Source organism: Phocoena sinus, chromosome 1 (genome assembly GCF_008692025.1).
Source record: "Phocoena sinus isolate mPhoSin1 chromosome 1, mPhoSin1.pri, whole genome shotgun sequence".
NCBI classification, from domain to species: Eukaryota; Metazoa; Chordata; class Mammalia; order Artiodactyla; family Phocoenidae; genus Phocoena; species Phocoena sinus.
In genome coordinates this window covers 110,377,429-110,399,233 of record NC_045763.1, presented here as the reverse complement: position 1 = coordinate 110,399,233, position 21,805 = coordinate 110,377,429, and the positions used below count along the sequence as shown (strand labels likewise).

The 21,805-nt window shown below is 43.4% G+C and overlaps 1 protein-coding gene across 1 annotated transcript in view; it reads right to left on the bottom strand.

Moving 5' to 3' along the window:
* Positions 1-131: 131 nt before the first annotated feature.
* The window catches only part of PRUNE1 (prune exopolyphosphatase 1), a 23,616-nt gene continuing 1,942 nt past the window's right edge, over positions 132-21,805 (bottom strand). Inside the window, 11 exon segments of the mRNA XM_032650787.1 lie at positions 132-1,625; positions 1,628-1,718; positions 1,720-1,844; positions 1,847-1,919; positions 1,921-1,997; positions 7,661-7,868; positions 10,014-10,108; positions 11,405-11,563; positions 12,300-12,484; positions 14,132-14,334; positions 14,889-14,981. Of these exon segments, the coding sequence (XP_032506678.1) occupies positions 1,570-1,625; positions 1,628-1,718; positions 1,720-1,844; positions 1,847-1,919; positions 1,921-1,997; positions 7,661-7,868; positions 10,014-10,108; positions 11,405-11,563; positions 12,300-12,484; positions 14,132-14,334; positions 14,889-14,981 (1,365 nt within the window). The 3' untranslated portion in view covers positions 132-1,569.

Here is a 21,805-nt window from a genome sequence, read left to right as displayed (position 1 = left end):
CCCAAAAAGAGTCAACAGAAGGAAGACAGTATGTACAGCAGAAAGAAGGGAAATGAATCTTGAGAAGGTTAAAACAATTATCAGAGGGAAAGGCCTGATTATAGTTGTAAAAATAGACAATAAGGCCCCAAACAGGAAAAAAGTATTTAATACTTTAACAAAATGCAAAATCAAAGTACCCAAGTTACAAAACATAAATTCCTTTGGTTCAGTAATCATGCCACTATTTTACCTTCCAATGGCTACAAACATCCCCTCAAAGTGAAGTCAGTTTCCCTCATATGAAGACATCATGCCAAAACCATCACATACCCCACTGTTCAGCGAAACTGCTGAAAACTTACAGGGAGCAGAGCTGTGGGGTAGGAAAAGGGGGAACAGGTTGGTCTGAAGAGAAAAGGGAGACTCTACACATGCAGAACAAGTCAGTGGAAGGGAGCTCTTTGCTGGGTCACTATGGTATGAATCATACCCCTGTACATGCTACATGAGGCTGAGTACCTTGGTACAATCACAAATAAACAGACAATTCAGTGACCCTGAGCACTCCCAGGGAAAAGAAACAAACAAAAAACCAGAGAAGCAGAGGCAAGAAAAGGACGGTTGTGGCAACAGGCAGATCACAGAAACCAGGAAACATCAGTTTTGCAGACGGGGAAATGAGATCTAGAGGAGTGAGTGTCTGGACAAAAGACACACAGTTGATGGCAGTTGGTATGAACTCCGTGTTTCCTTCTACTATGCCCAAGGAGAAAATCAGATGGATAAGAAATCGACAGAGCCAGGGGTCTCATTGTAGTTCTACTGTCTTTTGTGAAGAGTGCCCATGAGGTCTTAAGGCTTTCCCAGGTGTCTCCTGAACTCTCAAGAACCAGGGGGGTCTTCTGGGTCTCTTCAGGGTCCCTGTGGCTCTGAGTCAGAGGGATCCAAAGAAACTGAGAGTCAGGCCAGCTGATCAGGACAGAAGATAATTGCCTCCAATCTGCTCCCAAACTATCCCGAAACAGTCACAATAAGCTCAGAGTAGAAATTCAGCAAACTGGGAATGAGACACCATCACCTAATTGGGGGCAGAAAGAGGAGTGATGGAGGTGAAAATCAACTAAAGGCTAAAAACTGGAAGAAGCTAAAAGTAGGTATTGTGTTCAATAAATACTTGAATTAATAAGAGAATAAATGAACACTGGAGACAATGAATGTTTGGTTCCATAAGAAATACTGGTTCTGTTAAAAAGCCTGACTTAGGGCACTTTTGGGGTACACATTCTTTCTGTGCCACTCTGCTGGAACTGTGTATGTTATCACATCATGACCCTGGCAAATGAAATAGAGGAGAGTCAGTGCAGATTTAAGGAGTTAAATTAAATAATAAAATTTGTTTGATTGGTAGAGATTGTGGGGAAAAGGGAGAATGCCAGCTCAGCTTTCTTTTACTTCTTTCTCCTTCTAGGTTTATGAGAACAGTATACCAGATCCTGGAACACTGAAGACAAAATTGCTGAACATCTCAAAACATGCATTCAGGGTGGTTCAAGCAACCTCTTTCACTTCCCCCTCCCCTCCCAACAGTCATTTCTTGGACCGGGAGGCAGTGGTAGATTCTGACAGTGAGATCTGACTACATTCTCAAAGATGACCTCGGCTGAGAATTTCGGCAGCCCCTGATCCAGAGGGCACTCGTCCACCAGGCTGTTCATGGGTGTGGGGGGCAGTGGAGGCGTCCTCCTCATCTTGACTCAGTCCAGGAATCAGGGAGTTACCTGCCCTGTCCAATTCCTTGTCTACCTGCTCCCTGGACACACCCTCTGTCTCAGGCTGTCCTGAAGGGATGTTCGTGGAGTCAAATATGCTGACAGGGCTTCCTGGAGCAGAGGCAGAAGTTTCTTTCGAGAGACCTGGGTGTTGCCTTGAAGATAGGTTTTGGAGGTTAGGGTGGATGCTTGGGGCAGGGGTCAGCTTCAGGGACGGAGCGTGGGAGCGTTCCAGACTCCACAGACCTAAAAAGGAGACAAGATGGGGAGGTGGTATATAAGGTGGTGAAGCAAAAAGCTGAGACTTCTGAGAGACTTCTCTTATAGAGGATAAAAAAATATATTTTTAAAATTAAGTCATCTAGGGTTGTTTTATTGCTTGCAACAGAGGCACATCAACTAATACACACAGTATTTTAGAAACAGAAGAAACACTTGAGATGATATATTCCATTTTATTCATAAGTAAACAAAGCCCAGAGAGATTATGTGCCTTGAATGTAGATGATGGTAGAGTCTGAACCAGAACCTGGGACTCCCACCTCCTCGAATATTGTTATTTGCAAGGGTATTCCTGTGCTCAAAAACTTGAACTCTATCCTTAGCTGAGATTGGGACAAGCATCTACTAATATTGAGGTCAGGAAGAAGAATACAGGCAGAAAGAATAAATAGATCAAGTTGGGGTGGGAAGTATGCCAAGCATCGCGCCATGTCTGGCCATTTTCAAATATTAATTTCCTCATTTAATCCTCACAACTACCTTACAGGTTGGTATTACTGTTACCCTCATTTACAGGTAGGGAAACTGAGGCTTAGATTAGGTAACTTGCCGAAGGTCAAGTTTATTTTGTTTCTGTTTTTTTAAAAGTTTATTTATTTTTTATACAGCAGGTTCTTATTATCTATTTTATACATATTAGTGTCTATATGTCAATCCCAATCTCCCAATTCATCCCACCACCACCCCGCCCCTGCTGTCCTCTCTTGGTGTCCATACGTTTGTTCTCTACATCTGTGTCTCTATTTCTGCCTTGCAAACCAGTTCATCTGTACCATTTTTCTAGATTACACATATATGTGTTAACATACGATATTCGTTTTTCTCTTTCTGACTTACTTCACTCTGTATGACAGTCTCTAGGTCCATCCACGTCTCTACAAATGACCCAGTTTTGTTCCTTTTTATGGCTGAGTAATATTCCATTGTATATATGTATCACATCTTCTGTATCCATTCATCTGTCGATGGACATTTAGGTTGCTTCCATGACCTGGCTATTGTAAATAGTGCTGCAATGAACACTGGGGTGCATGTGTCTTTTTGAATTATGTTTTTCTCTGGGTATATGCCCAGTAGTGGGATTGCTGGGTCATATGGTAATTCTGTTTTTAGTTTTTTAAGGAACCTCCATACTATTCTCCATAGTGGCTGTATCAATTTACATTCCTACCAACAGTGTAGGAGGGTTCCCTTTTCTCCACACCCTCTCCAGCATTTATTGTTTGTAGATTTTCTGATGATGCCCATTCTAACCGGTGTGAGGTGATACCTCATTGTAGTTTTGATTTGCATTTCTCTAACGATTAGTGATGTCGAGCAGCTTTTCATGTGCCTCTTGGCCATCTGTATGTCTTCTTTGGAGAAATGTCTATTTAGGTCTTCTGCCCATTTTTGGATTGGGTTGGTTGTTTTTTTTAATATTGAGCTGCACGAGCTGTTTATATATTTTGGAGATTAATCCTTTGTCCATTGATTCGTTTGCAAATATTTTCTCCCATTCTGAGGGTTGTCTTTTCATCTTGTTTATAGTTTCCTTTGCTGTGCAAAAGCTTTTAAGTTTCATTAGGTCCTATTTCTTTATTTTTGTTTTTATTTCCATTACTCTAGGAGGTGGGTCAAAAAAGATCTTGCTGTGATTTATGTGTAAGAGTGTTTTTCCTATGTTTTACTCTAAGAGTTTTATAGTGTCCAGTCTTACATTCAGGTCTTTAATACATTTGGAGTTTATTTTTGTGTATCGTGCTAGGAAGTGTTCTAATTTCATTGTTTTACATGTAGCTGTCCAGTTTTCCCAGCACCACTTATTGAAGAGACTGTCTTTTCTCCATTGTATATCTGTGCCCCCTTTGTCATAGATTAGTTGACTGTAAGTGCTCAGGTTTATCTCTGGGATTTCTATCCTGTTCCATTGATCTATATTTGTTTTTGTGCCAGTACCATATTGTCTTTTGGCTGCGTTGGGTCTTCATTGCTGCATGTGGGCTTTCTCTAGATGTGGCACGTGGGGGCTACTCTTCGTTGTGGTGCACGGGCTTCTCATTGTGGTGGCTTCTCTTGTGGCAGAGCACAGGCTCTAGGCGTGTTGGCTTCAGTAGTTGTGGCACATGGGTTCAGTAGTTGTGGCTTGTGGCCTCTAGAGCACAGGCTCAGCAGTTGTGGTGCACGGGCTTAGCTGCTCTGTGGCATGTGGGATCTTCCCGGAGCAGGGATCAAACCCTGCACTGGCAGATGGATTCTTTTTTTATTTACTTATTTTTTCTTATTAGTCATCCATTTTATACACATCAGTGTATACATGTTGATCCCAATTTCCCAATTCACCACATCACAACTCCCACCCCCCACTGCTTTCCCCCCTTGGTGTCCACACGTTTTTTTCTCTACTTCTGTGTCTCAATTTCTGCTCTGCAAACCAGTTCATCTGTACCATTTTCTAGGTTCCACATATGTGCGTTAATATACAATATTTGTTTTTCTCTTTCTGACTTACTTCACTCTGTATGACAGTCTCCAGATGCACCTACGTCTCTACAAATGACCCGATTTCATTCCTTTTTATGGCTGAGCAATATTCCATTGTATATATGTACCACATCTTCTTTATCCATTCATCTGTCAATGGGCATTTATGGCAGGTGGATTCTTAACCACTGCTCCACCAGGGAAGTCCCTCATTTCTAATTTTATTGAGTCCTCTCCCTCTTTTCTTGATGAGTCTGGCTAAAGGCTTATCAATTTTGTTTATTTTCTCAAAGAACCAGCTTTTAGTTTTATTGACCTTTGCTATTGTTTTCTTTGTTTCTATTTCATTTATTTCTGCTCTGATCTTTTTCTTTCCTTCTACTAACTTTGGGTTTTGTTTGTTCTTCTTTCTCTCCTTTATGTGTAAGTTTAGATTGTTTACTTGAGATTTTTCTTGTTTCTTGAGGTAGGATTGTATTGCTATAAACTTCCCTCTTAGAACTGCTTTTGCTGCATCCCACAGGTTTTGGATCGTCATGTTTTCATTGTCATTTGTCTCTAGGTATTTTTTGATTTCCTCCTTGATTTCTTCAGTGATCTCTTGGTTATTTAGTAACGTATTGTTAAGCCTCCATGTGTTTGTGTTTTTTATGTTTTTTTCCCTGTAACATTTCTAATGTCATATAGTGTTGTGGTCGGAAAAGATGCTTGATATGATTTCAATTTTCTTAAATTTACCGAGGCTTGATTTGTAACCCAAGGTGTGATCTATCCTGGAGAATGTTCTGTGTGCACTTGAGAAGAAAGTGTAATCTTCCTGTTTTCAGATGGAATGTCCTATAAATATCAATTAAATCTATCTGGTCTATTGTGTCATTTAAAGCTGTGTTTCCTTATTAATTTTCTTTCTTTTTTTTTTTTTTTTTGCTGTACGCGGGCCTCTCACTGTTGTGGCCTCTCCCGTTGTGGAGCAGAGGCTCTGGACGCGCAGGCTCAGCGGCCATGGCTCACGGGCCCAGCCGCTCCGTGGCATGTGGTATCTTCCCAGACCGGGGCACGAACCCGTGTCCCCTGCATCGGCAGGCGGACTCTCAACCACTGGGCCACCAGGGAAGCCCCCTTATTAATTTTCTGTCTGGATGATCTGTCCACTGGTGTAAGGAAGGTGTTAAAGTCGCCCACTATTATTGTGTTACTGTAGATTTTCTCTTTATAGCTGTTAGCATTTGCCTTATGTATTTAGGTGCTCCTATGTCGGGTGCATATATATTTATAATTGTTATATCTTCGTCTTAGATTGATCCCTTGATCATTATGTAGTGTCCTTCCTTGTCTCTTGTAACAGTCTTTATTTTAAAGTCTATTTTATCTGATATGAGTATTGCTACTCCAGCTTTCCTTTGATTTCCATTTGCATGGAGTATCTTTTTTCCATCCCCTCACTTTCAGTCTGTATATGTCCCTAGGTCTGAAATGGGTCTCTTGTAGACAGCATATATATGGGTCTTGTTTTTGTATCAATTCAGCGAGCCTGTGTCTTTTGGTTGGAGCATTTAATCCATTCACATTTAAGGTAATTATCTATATGTATGTTCCTATTACCATTTTCTTAATTGTTTTGGGTTTGTTTCTGTAGGTCCTTTTCTTCTCTTGTGTTCCCCACTTAGAGAAATTCCTTTGGCATTTGTTGTAGAGCTGGTTTGGTGGTGCTGAATTCTCTTAGCTTTTGCTTGTCTGTAAAGCTTTTGATTTCTCCATCAAATCTGAATGAGATCCTTGCCGGATAGAGTAATCTTGGTTGTAGGTTCTTCCCTTCCATCATTTTAAATACATCGTGCCACTCCCCTGTGGCTTGTGGAGTTTCTGCTGAGAAATCAGCTGTTAAGCTTACGGGAGTTCCCTTGTATGTTATTTGTCATTTTTCCCTTGTTGCATTTAATAGTTTGTCTTTAATTGTTGTCAGTTTGATTACTATGTGCCGCCAAAGGTCAAGTTTGAATGAAACAAAGCTGATACTTGAACTCAGGTCTGTTATCAGAGCTGGTGTTCTAAATTACTATATTATACTATTTCTAACACAGGAGGAAGAGAGGAAATGGTAGGGCAGACCGTGAAAAGAGGACTACCATTTTCCAGCACAGAGGAAGCCTGGGCAATGGTAGAGTTATCAGATACCTACAGAGTTCCAGAGGGACCATGGCAGGGAGAAGAAGGGGAGATTTAGGAAGGTGGGGAGAGGTACTTCGTATGGTCAAAGCACCCTTTCCTTCATGACATGATTAGTAAGAGAGCATTGTGCCCAGCAATGAACCTTACATATAATATTATGTTTAATGATTACATCACACTAATTAGCAGGTGGTAATATGACATTTACAGAATCAGAAGTCAACTGACTTGCCTTTGGTCAAAGAGCAAGTAAGTGGCAAATCTGGGACAGAAAAGCCTATATATCTGCCTTTATATAGGCTGTAGTTCTTTCCACAATGCCAAACTACTTTCCACTGAATGAAATTACATTTGCTTCCTGGAGGAGAAGATAAAGACAAAGAGAGGTGGGAAGGGGCAGACATGCCTTTCATGCACAAAAAAGATTATCCAGCTGTATTCAGACCAGTCTTCAGCAGTCCTCGCTGCTAAGAAATCCGAAGAATCCCTGGACTGCCTTAAGTCCACTTTTAAATTCTTCCCTGGGCTTATCAGTAACCAGCAGAGGAAAAGAAAGGGAGGAGGTGGGAAAGGTGGCTAAATGGAAGATCAGGGAAAAAAACCAAACCTGCTCCTAGACCACTTCTCTACAGAGTTAGCACAAACTGCTTAAGTAGTAGAAAAGGTTTCTCATCTGTTTCCAATTTTCAAGGCAATAAGGTAAAAAGAAAGGAATTGATTTTCAGGGGTGAGGAATTAATGCTTAAACCAAGAATCTAGTTTTAACTCCAGATTTACAACACGTCCTTTTAACCTGATTTTAATTTCTTTTAAGCAGGAATTGTGTCTCCAATTCTCTTTGGAATCTCCCTTTCTCAACAAGAGTATGATTAAGGATATTCACACATAGAGAGAATGGAAAAAAGCGGGTAGTGGAGATTCTGGAAACAGATCAAGGACCTCTGGATAAATACAAGAATGAAGGAGAGGTCTTTATAGCATAGGACAGTGCGTACAGGCAGAACTCTGTAGGGTCCTCAGGCTGGAGAAGGGACAGGGACTCACCGTCACTCGGAGTGCTGTGTGGGGACAGAAAACTGCCAACTGCCGCACCGGCTCATTGCAAGTGTTGAAAAAGATAGTCATGGCGACCAGGGCATCATAGCTGTGAGCCTGGCAGAAGGCATGGAGATCTGCAATGAGGCCAGACCTCTGCAGAAAGGCCTAAAACAGAAGAAATGGACAGGGATGAGGGCTGCCGCTGGATCCTCATTATCACCCTCAACAGAAGATGCTTATGAAGGGTTTCTTTGCATGTTAACCTGGGACTTGTACTCCATAAAAAAGGTATCTAATGTTTACTCTGTGCTGTTTATGTGCTGGAAGGCAATATATAGAATGAGGAGAATGAGCCTTTCTATGAGGTCATTCTATGAGCCTCACAGAATGAGGCTTTGGGTTTAGACAGAATTGGTTTGAAAATCAGCTGTGTTACCTATCAGCTATATGATCAAGGATCCCTGGACTTAAGTTTCCTCATCTGTAAAATGAGGATAAATCATTTACCAAACTTGATTGTTTTAAGAATTAAAAAATGATAATGGGGCTTCTCTGGTGGCACAGTGGTTGAGAGTCCGCCTGCTGATGCAGGGTACACGGGTTCGTGCCCCGGTCCGGGAAGATCCCACATGCCGCGGAGCAGCTGGGCCCGTGAGCCATGGCCGCTGGGCCTGCACGTCCGGAGCAACGGGAGAGGCCACAACAGTGAGAGGCCCGTGTAATGCAAAAAAAAAAAAAAAAAAAAAAAAAAAAGTAATGTACGTAATGTGCCTGGTATGTCCAAGGCTATCCTGCTCTTACAATCAATCAAGCAAGGTCTTTGCCTTGAGGATATTTTTATTCTAAAACAGAACAATGGCGCATACAAATAAGTACAGACACATGACAACTCCGTCCTTGGCTCTTCATTCTTTGTCTATCTATCTATATTCTTCTCCAAAATCTCACGCAGTATTTCCTCCAATGAATAATACCACCAGCTGCTTTAGATCAGGCTTTTCTTTATCCTTAGCATTTCTAATGTGTCAATTTGTACTATGATTATGGTACTCTGGCAAGCCTTTTGTGTTCTTATGTTTGGTTACAAAACTAGGTTATAAGTAGCAAGGGAAGAGGCCATGCTATTCTGTTTCAGTTAATTATTTAGTAAAAATTTTTACATGTTATTTAGGAGAAAGCTGTGCAGTCTATGAGAGTACATGTTCAGATCAGATGAGTGATTTAAACCAATAAGATATGGAGCCAGGTATTAAAATACCACTATCAGAGTTATATTCCTTCACCCATTCGACAAAATTCATCGAGCATCCACTATGCACCAGGCATTGTCAAAGGTGCTGGAGATACAGCAGAAACAAAAGAAATAGGGTCTCTGCTCTGGTGGAGCTGATAAACTAGCAGAGGAATACAGACAATAAACAAGGAAACCATGAAACATGATTATTTCAGTGTGCTACGTGCTATGAAGAAAACAAAATGGGAATTCCCTGGCAGTCCAGTGGTTAGGACTCCATACTTCCACTGCAGGGCGCCTAGGTTCAATTCCTGGTCAGGGAACTAAGATCCCACAAGCTGCATGTACAAAAAAAAAAAAGTAATATTTAGAGATTTTTGAGCATGGAGGATATTACTTTAGTTAGGGTGGTCAGGAAAAACCTCCTGAAAGAGAAGACACCTGAGCTAAGTCCTGAATGAAAAGAAGGAGCCAGCTCTGCAAAAGGAGTGCAAAGGCTCTGAGTTGAGAGCTAAGAGTAAACTTAATGGTTCTGAAAAGCAGAAAGAAAACTGGGGTGGCTACAGTACTGTGAGTGTAATGAAGAAGGGGCTGGAATGAAGAAGTCAGAGAAAAGGACAAAGGCCTGATAAAGGAGGGCCCTATAAACCACTGTAAGGCCTTTAGATTTTATTAGAAGTACAATGAAAAGGCAGTAAAGGGAGGGGGCCAATAGGATCTGACATATCTTTTTTTTTTTATCTCAGTTCCCCGACCAGGGACTGAACCCAGACCACAGCAGTGAAAGCGCTGAGTCCTAAACACTAGACCACCAGGTTACTCCCCTGGATCTGACATGTCTTAAAGAGATCACTCTGGCTGCTGTGGGGAGAACAGTTTTCAGGGGTCAAAAGTGGAGGCAGGGAAACCAGCATGGGGGCCATTACAGTAGTGCAGTGAGAGATGATGGACTGTGGAGTAGAGATGGAGAAAAGGAGGGGTAAGATACATTTTGGAGGTGAGCCAGGAGTGAGTGGCAAGGTTACATACAAAACTAAAGGTTTCCTCTCCCACCCACACCTACATCTTGCTCTTACCTCCAAATCCATATATATTGCACTAATGGCCACCTTGGTGCCTTGTCTGGAGATGGTCTTCTGGTCCTTTCTCAGCATCTGCTCTGTGGTCAGTCCTAGAAAGTGGATGTGAGACTAAGGGTGAAACAAGACAACCAAGAGAACCCAGGGTCCCAAGACCAGGAAGGTGAAGACAGGTCAAGGAAGAGGAAAAACACAGCCTTTCTTTGGGGCAATGAACAGGGCTAGTAACTCAGGATGTAATTATATAATAGAAATTTATTTATTCACTTAAAATAATATTTATTTATTTTTGCTGCACCGGGTCTTAGTTGTGGCATGCAGGATCTTCATTGTGGCATGCATGTGGGATCTAGTTCCCCGACCAGGGATCGAACCCGGGCCTCCTGCATTGGGAGCACGGAGTCTTACCCACTGAACCACCAGGGAAGTCCCAATAGAAATTTACTCTAAATAAAAAATTACTTTCGATTACTGGGTCACAATAGGTACCTTTAGAGCAAGGGACTCTGGGGAGAAGGGTAAATGGAAGAAGAGAGGCTTTTACTCCTGATTTTCCCCATTCTGTGTTGTTTTACTTTTCTAAAAGTACAAGCGGGACCTCTCTTTCTTTTTTTTTTGCGGTATGCAGGCCTCTCACTGTTGTGGCCTCTCCCGTCGTGGAGCACAGGCTCTGGACGCTCAGGCTCAGCGGCCGTGGCTCATGGGCCCAGCGGCTCTGCGGCATGTGGGATCTTCCCAGACCGGGGCACGAACCCATGTCCCCTGTATCGGCAGGCGGACTCTCAACCACTGCGCCACCAGGGAAGCCCTCTTTCTTTTTTTTTAATGTCAACAGGCGGTAGCTGGGTAACAAATCATGGAAGTTTTTTTGTTCTCTTCCTTTGTCCTTTGTATATTCACCCTAAATGTTTCTTCTGCTTCCCTAACCATTTATCTAGATCTCACTCTGATAATTCAGTAGGGTTGGCCCTCTGTACCACGGGCTTCACATTTGCGGATAAGGAGGGCCGACTGTATTCATTATACTATGCCATTTTACGTAAGGGACTTGAGTATCCGAGGATTTTGGTATCTGTGGGGGATACTGGAACCAATTCCCTGCAGACACCAAAGGATGACTGTATTCCCTCAGCATACTTTATTTATATGTCTGTATTCTCTAATTAGACTAGAAACCTCTGACACTCTTAATATATTCCTTCTCATCCACCCAATAGCCAGGATAGAACAATCCAGTAAATGACTGATTAATTCATGATCAGACTCACACACTACCTAGCTTCTTTCTGGTATAAAGCTTAAATCATTATGCACGCTCTGAAATTGTTTTGACGGTATTCAAGAACATAATGAACAAGGCTTTTGTCCACCAGTTTAACATTTCATACCTGATACATCAAACTTTGCCTTTTGCAGAGAATCAAAGATATCATTTCTCTTGGGCAGATTTGGGAAGAGGGCCTCTAGATTCTCCACATATTGGTTGTCCTTTAGGGTTGCCTTTCCAATTTTAGGGTCCATGTTCACACAGTCCAGGATGATTGCTCCTGCAGAGAAGGAGGATGGCAGAACTCAAATCCTGTGGCCCTCCATTCCTGACAACTAGAACACACATAACCCTCAAACCAAATGGACACAATACCAAAGGAGACTGTACGGCAACTCACTGAAGACAAAACAAACTAGGACAATGTCCTGAGTAAGACATCCCAAATCCAAACTAAAATGTAGTCAGGGAAATGGGGAAAAGGTAGAAAGGAAGTGTAAATATCTCAATTCTTAGAGATTTTGAAACCTAGTCAGAGAGAGATGATCTCTCTTCCACAGGCCAAATTCCAGTTAGAAGAGATAGTCTAATCCAATTCTCTCTCTCTCTCTTTTTTTTTTAACAAATGGAGAAAATAAGAACAAAAAAGGTTAAGAGATTTGCTCAAGGTCATATAACTACTTCCTGGGCAGAAATGGTATTAGAATTCATTTCCTGCTTCTTTGGCTAGTCCTCTTTCCATTATGCAATGCTACTAATAGGCAGCTTCTAGGTCTGTTGTTCTGAGCTTCCTTTCTGCTTTCTCCAACAAAGTATTCCACAGGCCTTCAAAGGACAAAGTATCCCACAGCCTTTTTAATGCCTAATTGCCCCCTGAAAGAATCCCCGCCTTCATATCTACTAAATGGCTTTGAGAGGGTGTGGTCAGGCTGGAAGAGTCTAGACTTCTCCACTTTCCCTTCTCTGGCATGGGAATAAAGGAACTAATCAGGTCCCAACCCCCAAGCCACCCTCACCATGAAGAAGGGCTGCAGTTTGCCTGTCCAAGATCTCTGGTGCCCCCTGCAGGATTCTCTCGGCCACCAGGGTAGCGCAGGACCCCACCAGCTCAACTGAAACATGGCAGCGAGGGCAGTGTTTCTGATCGATGGGCCGATGGTCTAGCACCTCTGCTACTGCCTCCTCTAAGGCTGCGTCACTCCTGTGTGGGAAATGGGGGAGGTGTGTGGGGGAAAAGAGAAAGAAAGATAGGTAGGGGCACTCCAGCTGCACCTCACTCATGAAGAAAACAGACATCATAGGCAGACACTTAGACCTTTGATCACTTCTACCTCTGCCTCACTCCTCTCAGTTCTTCTCTTAAATATTATAACTAAAGCCATCTTTAAACACCGTATAGGTGAATTTGACGAAGTATCTGCTACCAGTATCTCACCCACATATTTGATATCCTTTAGGGTTGTCTTTCCAATTGACACCTGGACACCCAACATCTAAATCTCTCCTGTTCCCTCAATTCACTTAATATCCAAATTTCATGCAGGTCACCTGTGGCTTCTGGCTCAATTCCCATCCATTCCCTCCTTTCCAACCCTCTGCTACTGCCTTATTCTTGGCCCTCAATCTCTCTCATCTGAACTACTCCAATAGTTCCTTAACCAAACACCTGCTTCCAGTGCCCTCCGAAACTGTCCTCTATAAGACTACCTGAAAGAGCATTTGAAAAATGCAAATTTGGTTCTGCTAGGATCTGGAATAAATAGAATTAACAATAGTTCCCCACTGCTCAAAATAAAGTCTAATCTCCTTGGCAAGGCCTACAAGATCTCCATGATCTGGCCCCTGCCTACCTCTCTAGTCTTATCTTTTTTATGTCCTACTCCTCCCTCATATTTTATGTTCCAGTTATGCAAAACAAACCTCAGTTCTCCCAACTCACCATGCTATTTCATACCTGCCTGCGTTTTGCTAACTACCTCAACTCCTCATTCACCAAGCAAATACCTAGTCTTTCAAGACTGAGATCAAGGATCAACTCCATTAGGAAACCTTTCCTGACACTCCTCTCTACTCCCCTCTTGCATATTTAACCACTCCATCCTTCATGTAACTACTGTCCCCTAGAGTGACGGTCACCACTTACCTCTAACACCCATTACAATGACCTGTTTACCTAGTTCCCTCCTCTGACTGACAACTTCTTGAGAACAGAGATTCTACCTCACCTTCGTCCTCTAAATAGAAGTTTATTAATGAGTGAGTGGATAGATGGATTAGTACCCTTAGGCTGTCCTCTGTCAATGTCCTGCTATAACCAGTGTGCTTAAGGAAAAAATATTCATATTACTATTAGCAGGAGCTAGACACACTTGGGAAGGTCTTGTACTCGTATTGCTTTGTTGGCAGTTTTTTTCCAGTCCTAAATTAGGGATGGGATTATTATAGGTGTGTATGTTTGTTAAATAGCATTAAAGAAATATTGCTTTATGGAGGAAATGATGTTGCTAACTTTTTAAAGTTAAAAATGCCGTTGTAACCATTATTCAAAGGTTTCTATTGTAATAAATCTGCCATGATATCTTAAAACAATGATACCAAAGGTAGATTTACAATATTTCTGAGTTATCCTTTAGTTTGAACTCTCCGTGTTTCTATTTCTTTTTATTACTTGTATAACTAGAGAACTGACAATATTTTTTTATTGTCTTTCTATATCTGATATCACCCATCAACTATGCTTAGCCTGTGAGATCCTATGAGAAAACATTCTTTCTTCTACTCTTTAAAAACCTTACTCATCACAGCCCATGGCACATGGTAAGTATCAGCTTAACTTTCTTCCACTTACTTGGGTAAGACATGATGGTCAACAAGGATGAGGGTGAGCTGGCCAGCCTGCTGCAATGCATGGAGGTCAATCTCATCCCGGAAAATCAAGAGGGACTCTGGAATGTGAGTCTTCTGAAGGAAGAAGACATTGTCACCTCGTAGAGGTAGCTCAGAACGTTTTATATTTAAAACTGGCACAAAGACTTCTTCAGCCTCAGTTGTCTAGAGAGGAAAGTGAAAAGAAGGTATGGCTATGTTCTGTAACAGGATAGGAAAAGTCAGTCACAAGACTATTGGGACCAAGGGAGACATGATCTTGGGTAAGTCACTGCCTTCCTCAAAGCCGCAGTTACCCAGTCTTATCAAAATAAAAGCATGACCCTTCCCCTCTCTCCTTCTTGGCAATAGCATGAAGGTCAACAAGACAACTCACGGAAAAGACCTACTTCTAGATGCTGGAGAGAAGGCAATATCAGTCCTCCAGAGCTGACATGGGCATGAGGAACATACACAGATCACTGATACCCATAAGGAATTCAATAGTTAACTGTTTGAATACTGCTTTATAGTTTACAAATTCTTCAAAATACATTTGTTCATTTGATCCTCACAGCAACACTGCAAAATATTATCATTTCAGATTTTATAGTTGGTGACAGGAGACTCAGCAAAGTTAAGAGATCTGACTTACCCAAGGCTAAATGCTGTTAAGTAGCAGAGCTGGGTCTTGAATCCAAATCTTTTCATTTTAAGGCACTCTGTTCCTAGGTACTCACCTTTGCCAGATAAAAAGCCAGGGCGAGAGCTGACACCATGGAGTCCAAGTCACAGGCTTCATTTCCCAGCACAACATGTATGGGTCGGGACTCCTAGAGAGGCAGGAGAGTGGGAAATTAACAAAAGCATCTCCATCCATTTCTGGTTACCTTATCTCATGTAGGGGCTGCACACACATCCTCTCACTGATCTTCACAGAGGAGGTAGGTCATATAATCTTATGGGTCCTCAGTTCATGGATAAGGATATTAGTTAAGAGGGCATAAGTGTTTTAGCTAAGCTTTAAGCATTCCACACATATCTATAGTTAGTGGAAAACGTGCTCCTTCCTCTCTACTACACTGTCTCCTTGAAGGTTAACTTCAGACAGCAGTAAAATCATTCTCTGATTCTTGTGCTTCTCTGGGCACTTGAGGAGAAGTCAAAAGTAAAAGCATCTGGGGTAGCTGATGTATTCAAACCATATCACCCTGGTTTGTACTTTTTTCCCATTTTTAAAATAGGGAAAAAGAATCCTTGCATTTCTAAATCACGAGAATAGGTGAACAGACTTTGAAAATAAAGGTAAAAATAAGATCTAGTTCATTATTTAGATATCTAGTCCATGAAAACTCCCCCTACCCAGAGGAGCTTCAACCATAACCAGATATAAACAACACTCTCACACGCAAGAAACAGACACTTTCCCCAGCAGGTTCAGATTAAAGCAAGAACAGTTGCTGCTGCTGCTGGAACTTTTTATTTTATTTTATTTATTTATTTTTATTTTTATTTTTTTTCGATATGCGGGGCGTCTCACTGCTGTGGCCTCTCCCGTTGCGGAGCACAGGCTCCGGACGCGCAGGCCCAGCAAGCCCATGGCTCACGGGCCCAGCCGCCCCACGGCACGTGGGATCCTCGCGGACCGGGGCACGAACCCGTGTCCCCTGCACCGGCAGGCGGACTGTCAACCACTGCGCCACCAGGGAAGCCCTGGAACTTTTATTTTTAAGCTTTGAAAAGTTTCTGCTGATAACTCTGAGGAGGGAGGCATATCTGTCGTTATTATTAATCTTGTTCCCTTGCATCTCCCTACCAGAATTTTAAATAAAATTCATTAAAACCTAAAGGTGTTGGGCTTCCCTGGTGGCGCAGTGGTTGAGAGTCCGCCTGCTGATGCAGCGGATGGGGGTTCGTGCCATGGTCCGGGAGGGTCCCACGTGCTGCGGAGTGGCTGGGCCCGTGAGCCATGGCCGCTGGGCCTGTGCGTCCGGAGCCTGTGCTCCATGACGGGAGAGGCCACAGCAGTGAGAGGCCCACATACCACAAAACAACAACAACAACAACAAAAACACCTAAAGGTGCCCACAATAGCAAAGAGAGGGGTTTTGTTTCAAAATATCTATTGAGTGTGCCATGTATTTAAAAATTTTTTTTTTGGCTGTGTTGGGTCTTTGTTGCTGTGTGAGGGCTACCTCTAGTTGCGGCGAGTGGGGGCTACTCTTCATTGTGGTGCTTGGGCTTCTCATTGTGGTGGCTTCTCTTGTTGTGGAGCATGGGCTCTAGGCGCACGGGCTCAGTAGTTGTGGCTCACGGGCTCTAGAACGCAGGCTCAGTAGTTGTGGTGCACCGGCTTTGCTGCTCTGCGGCATGTGGGGTCTTCCCAGACCAGGGATTGAACCCGTGTCCCCTGCATTGGCAGGCGGATTCTTAACCACTGCACCACCAGGGAAGTCCCCCATGTACTGTTCTAATATTTTTACATGCATTAGTTGATCATTTAATCCTCAAAACAACCCAAGGGGTAGGCACTGTAAGAATTATTATTTCATTCCGAGTAGAAGCATTTGGCCAGGTGGAATGAGACTATACAGTCCATGGCTCAGCTTAGGCACAAGGATTCTATCTTACCAGTTTACTTTTGAATTTCTATCTCAGCCTACTTCTGAAAGAGAGGAAGGAATGAGACAAAAGCAACACACTAGTTTCTTGATTTCAGCACTGGGCTGCTGTCCTGTGCATTGCAGGGTGTTTGGCAGCATCCCCCAAACTCCACCCACTAGATGCCAGCAGCCCCTCCAGTCATGACAATCAAAAATGTCTCCAGACTTTGCCAAATATTCCCTGCGGGGCAAAATCACCCCCAGTTGAGAACTACTGGGTTCCAGAAAGGTGAAAATCCACTCTGGCTTCTTCAATCAGGGAAGATTTGCTAGATAGAAGAGTTTAGAAAAGTGGGAAAGGTGTTCAGAGGAATAAAACCTAACAAGGAAGTTTATCAAGTAATGTAACTTTAGGAAAAAAGAGAACCTAGAATCATCTTCCTTGTATTGGCTGTTACCCACTCCCCTCACTTGCCCAGAAAGCCAAAGCCAGAAAGGGACAATTTTAGAAGACTTCTGGTGGCATAAATTGTCCTATCTCGTAACTAGAAAGGTTTTTATTTTTAAACCACCCTCTTCTCCATCTCCTACTCCCATCCCTAGAGAGAAGGACAAAAGACAGAGGTTATCTGTCAAGGTTTTGGGCAAAGGGCCTCTGGGGAAAGTCTGCCCTTGGGTTCTCCCCTGTGCCCATTTCTCTAAGCCTATTTCAAGAGGGTGGCAGCCAAGACCCATTCATACTGAACAGCATGGGAGTGGGAAGATTCTTTTCAATATTAAACTCTTTGCCAACACAATATGAGAATTCTGTACCCAAGACCCAAGGCCTATATTAACTCCTCTGACTTGCAATTCGTCCTCCTGATACCAGAGAAGGCCCCTCTGTTTCCTGGATACCAAGAACTGCCCAGATGGCTGTGGACCAAAGTGGCAACAAAGCACTTGAGATAAGTGGCTGCTGAGATAACTTGATCAGTGAAGCAGTAAGGGAGGGCACCATGTTCTCTAGAGAGGGAACTATACAAACATGAGAGGCCATATGGCCCTGACTCTGGAGAATAAAGGGAAGAGGAACAGAGAAAAGGCAGAGCAAGGGGGAGAGGCCTATTGCTGGGCTTGAAGAGGCCCTCGGAGAATCTTTCCAAAACTCATGTTAGTGCTGTTTCATTCCAAGTGGCAGCCGAATCAGGATCAGTCAGATCCCCAGCACCAAGAGAAGATTAAGCAGAAAAGCAGAAAGTAGGGACCAAATGCAACTTCACGGCTCTGAGGGGAGGAGAAATGACCCCCAGAGGAAGGTGAATGACTAACCCCTTGTGCTCAGTCAAGCTCAGACAGCAAACAAAAGGAGCTAACACAAAAGGAATACTCTGGGACTTTCAGCCAATCTTGGAACAGGAACAACCAAGGGAGGTGGTGGCATTCCTTTCCCCTGTCAGCACCCACCACTACCCCACCATGACTGGTCCATTCGCCACCCACAATACATGATGTGCACATTCCCAGCGCTGTCCTTTGCACTATTTGTTCTTCTCTGTCTGAAATCAGCAGAACTGCCATTTGAAAAGACCACAGACTGGAGCTGAATCTCAGCTCTGTTTCTTGTGGGACTTTGGCCTCGCTAAGCCTCTTTTTCCTCATATAAAAATAAGGAGACTACTGTAACCAATTTCATGAAGTTGTTATGAGGATTAAATGAGATCGCACACAAGAGCCTACTCTCAAGTAGTACAGATGAGCTCCTTTCCGTCTTCTCCTTTCTCTAGCCCTTGCTGTCGTCAAGCCCAACCGCAAGCCCCTTCTCTCTGTGAAGCCTTCCCTGCACCTGGGCCACAGCAGTCCCTTCCCCTGCACTTCCAGCTTCTGGCACTTGGCATTCTCATACAGAACTTAACTACTACCTTAAGGAACTCGCTATCTTTTCATGGGCATGTATCACAAATCCTTAACGTAGCATACAAGTTAGGTGACTATATACTTTGTTGTTCAAACCAGTACACTTTTTTTTTTCTTTTTGTGGTAAGCGGGCCTCTCACTGTTGTGGCCTCTCGCGTTGCGGAGCACAGGCTCAGCGGCCATGGTTCACAGGCCTAGCTGCTCCGCAGCATGTGGGATCTTCCCGGACCGGGGCACAAACCCGTGTCCCCTGCATCGGCAGGCGGACTCTCAACCATTGCGCCACCTGGGAAGCCCAAACCAGTACACTTTTGAGAATGAAAAGGGGTGCAATTAATGATTATGTCTCAATAAACTGACTGTCCTGGGCAAGTCGGGTATATGGATGCCTAACTTACAAGGTACCATTCTCCTCTTTGTTTAGGAAAAACATGTTAATTCTTATCCCCCACCCCATCCCCCACTGGCTGAAAGCACAAGCCTCAGTTTTCTAACCATCAGAGGAAGAGTTCAGGGCAAATATAGCTATACTTAGAGCATGAGGAAACCTGAGCTGCCAATGGAAGAAATACAATCTGAGAGCCACTAGTAGATATAAACTTTTTTTCTTCTTTAAAAAAACCTAGGCCTTCCCTGGTGGCGCAGTGGTTAAGAAGCCGCCTGCCAATGCAGGGGACATGGGTTCGAGCCCTGGTCCGGCTCGAACAAGGTCCCACATGCCGCGGAGCAACTAAGCCCATGCGCCACAACTACTGAGCCTGCGCTCTAGAGCCTGCGAGCCACAACTACTGAAGCCTATGCACCTAGAGCCCGTGCTTCACAACAAGAGAAGCCACTGCAATGAGAAGCCCGCACAGCTCCCGCTCACAACTAGAGAAAGCCCGCACGCAGCAACAAAGACCCTACGCAAAAAAAAAAAAAAAAAAAAAAAAGAAGACCCTACGCAGCCAAAACAAAACAAAACAACCCAAAAAACAAAAACCCACTAGCTGAAATGACTGTATCCTGATGTTCTTTGCGGCCTCAACATGGAGTTGTGGGGGAGAGGGGATGGGTTTCAGGGCTGGCAAAGTCAACTACTTCCCTTCCAAGGCTGCATATGGTCTTATGCCTACTCTACAAATTAGTTAATGAGGGAGAAATGAAAAAAGGAGACAAGGAGCCTGAGATAGAGAAGCCTTCCCAGCAGGGAAAATGGGACTGACTGATACTGATGCAAGGACTGCAAATTTCTAAGGATAGTCAGCCACTCCTGATTCCTGCCTCATTCCTGAGAAGTGTAGACAACACAGATTATCCAAAGCTTCTGGATGAACACCTAAACTTGAATGCAGCCCCACCCTGAAGCAAAGATTTTTTTTTCCCCACTAAAAGTGAAAGATGACTCACCATGAATAGGACATTAACTTAAACAGGATTTCTTTTTTTTTTTTTCTTTGCGGTACGAGGAGGAGGCTCAGCGGCAGGGGCCATGGCTCATGGGCCCAGCTGCTCCTCGGCATGTGGGATCTTCCTGGACCGGGTCACGAACCCATGTCTCCTGCATTGGCAGGCGGACTCTCAACCACTGCGCCACCAGGGAAGCCCAAACAGGATTTCTTTTAAATGGAACAACCTACTATCATTGTGGCAGAGACTGTAGAAAATTTCTCTGGTATCAAATGCTGAAAATATGGTACCAGCAGGAGAGGTGGCTGGGTTATCAGCTGTTTGTCTCGTGTAAAAGGCAAGCATTCACAATTTCCTAAAAGTTATATGTGGTTTAATAGCAACACTCAAACTTAATAGCGTCTCTGTCTAAATCATGTCTTTCTTTACACAAGAAACAACAGTGTGGCCTCTGGGGAATTGGATAGGGAGAAGAAAAAGGATCTTTTTCTTTTTCTAATTTCATATCCTTTTTGTATTAACAGTTTTCCCTATGTACATTTACTACTTCTATAATTAAAAGCAATCTAAATTGTTGGTGTCCACCTGTAAGTCCTGCCACCAGTTCACCCACTAACATTGCTAGAGTCTAATTTTCTCATTTCTCCTGGCCCCGGCCAGGTTGTGTGATAAGAGCGCTAAGATATGACCTCACCTTCACAAGTTCACAAGTTTGGAAAAAGGAAGATATAGATCTTGCTCCTTGGGGGATGAATGCAGACAGACAAAGGTCAGGATATCAGTAATACTGAAAAAAATCCAGTATTTTTCAGCTTCATATTCCTGAGGAAGATATACTCAGATGCTGTAGTCTAGATGCATGCAATGAAATGCTATCTGGTGAGGTTTCAGGTTCAAGGACTCTACCAATGGTGGAAAACAGACTGGTCATTTGGTTATCGGGGGGAAAACAAAATCCAACTTCTTGGCCCTTGGAATGTGCCACAAAGACTCTATATTAGTCCTCCAATGAGTTCCCTGTGGTGGAAATCAGAGTTAACCAAAATGAATTGGTCCCAAATTGCCTTATGCATTAAAACAACTTTCCCCAAATTTGTACTTCACAAGGAAAATTTGGTGTAATTGGTGTTAAAATTGAACTTCACTCCTATTCCTTCAGGTGAGGGTATTCATTTACCACAGGAGCTGAGTCTGCCAGGAGGAATTCAGTGACTTTCAGGATTTGTTAAAGACCAGAATCTTATCACCCAGGGGAGTTTGTAGAGTTTAAGATATTTAAAAAGGAAACAAGTCAACCATCTGTCTAGGTTTCTCCAAGGGGCAGTGTAACTTGAAGTAGGGGGGGGGGCCAGGTGGCCTCCTGGAGCCTCTCTCTGGCCAGCTTTTTGCTGCTAACAGGGGATAGCGGCTTAAGGCTGCATGACCAGTCAGCAAGGCTGGGAGATTCCAACTCGCTCAGGGAGTACCAAAAATAAGCCACAAAGCATTCAGGAGTCATGCTTATAGTTTTGATGCCAAACACACTTTGTGCTTATCCAGTCCAGGCCGCGGATTTTTATGTAATTTGTGTGTGTTAAGGCCAATGAAGAAAACTGGAGGCAAAGGAATGCAGGTTGTAGTCAACAGACATGTCGGCTACCACCACTTTTAATTCAGAATGAATTAGGCCCGCCAGACAGAAACCGCCGTTCAGAGGCAACAAAGCGTGGGCACAGCTTCACTCGTACCCGCGGGGTTCACCTGGAGGCCAGTGGACCCGGGAGGCCTCG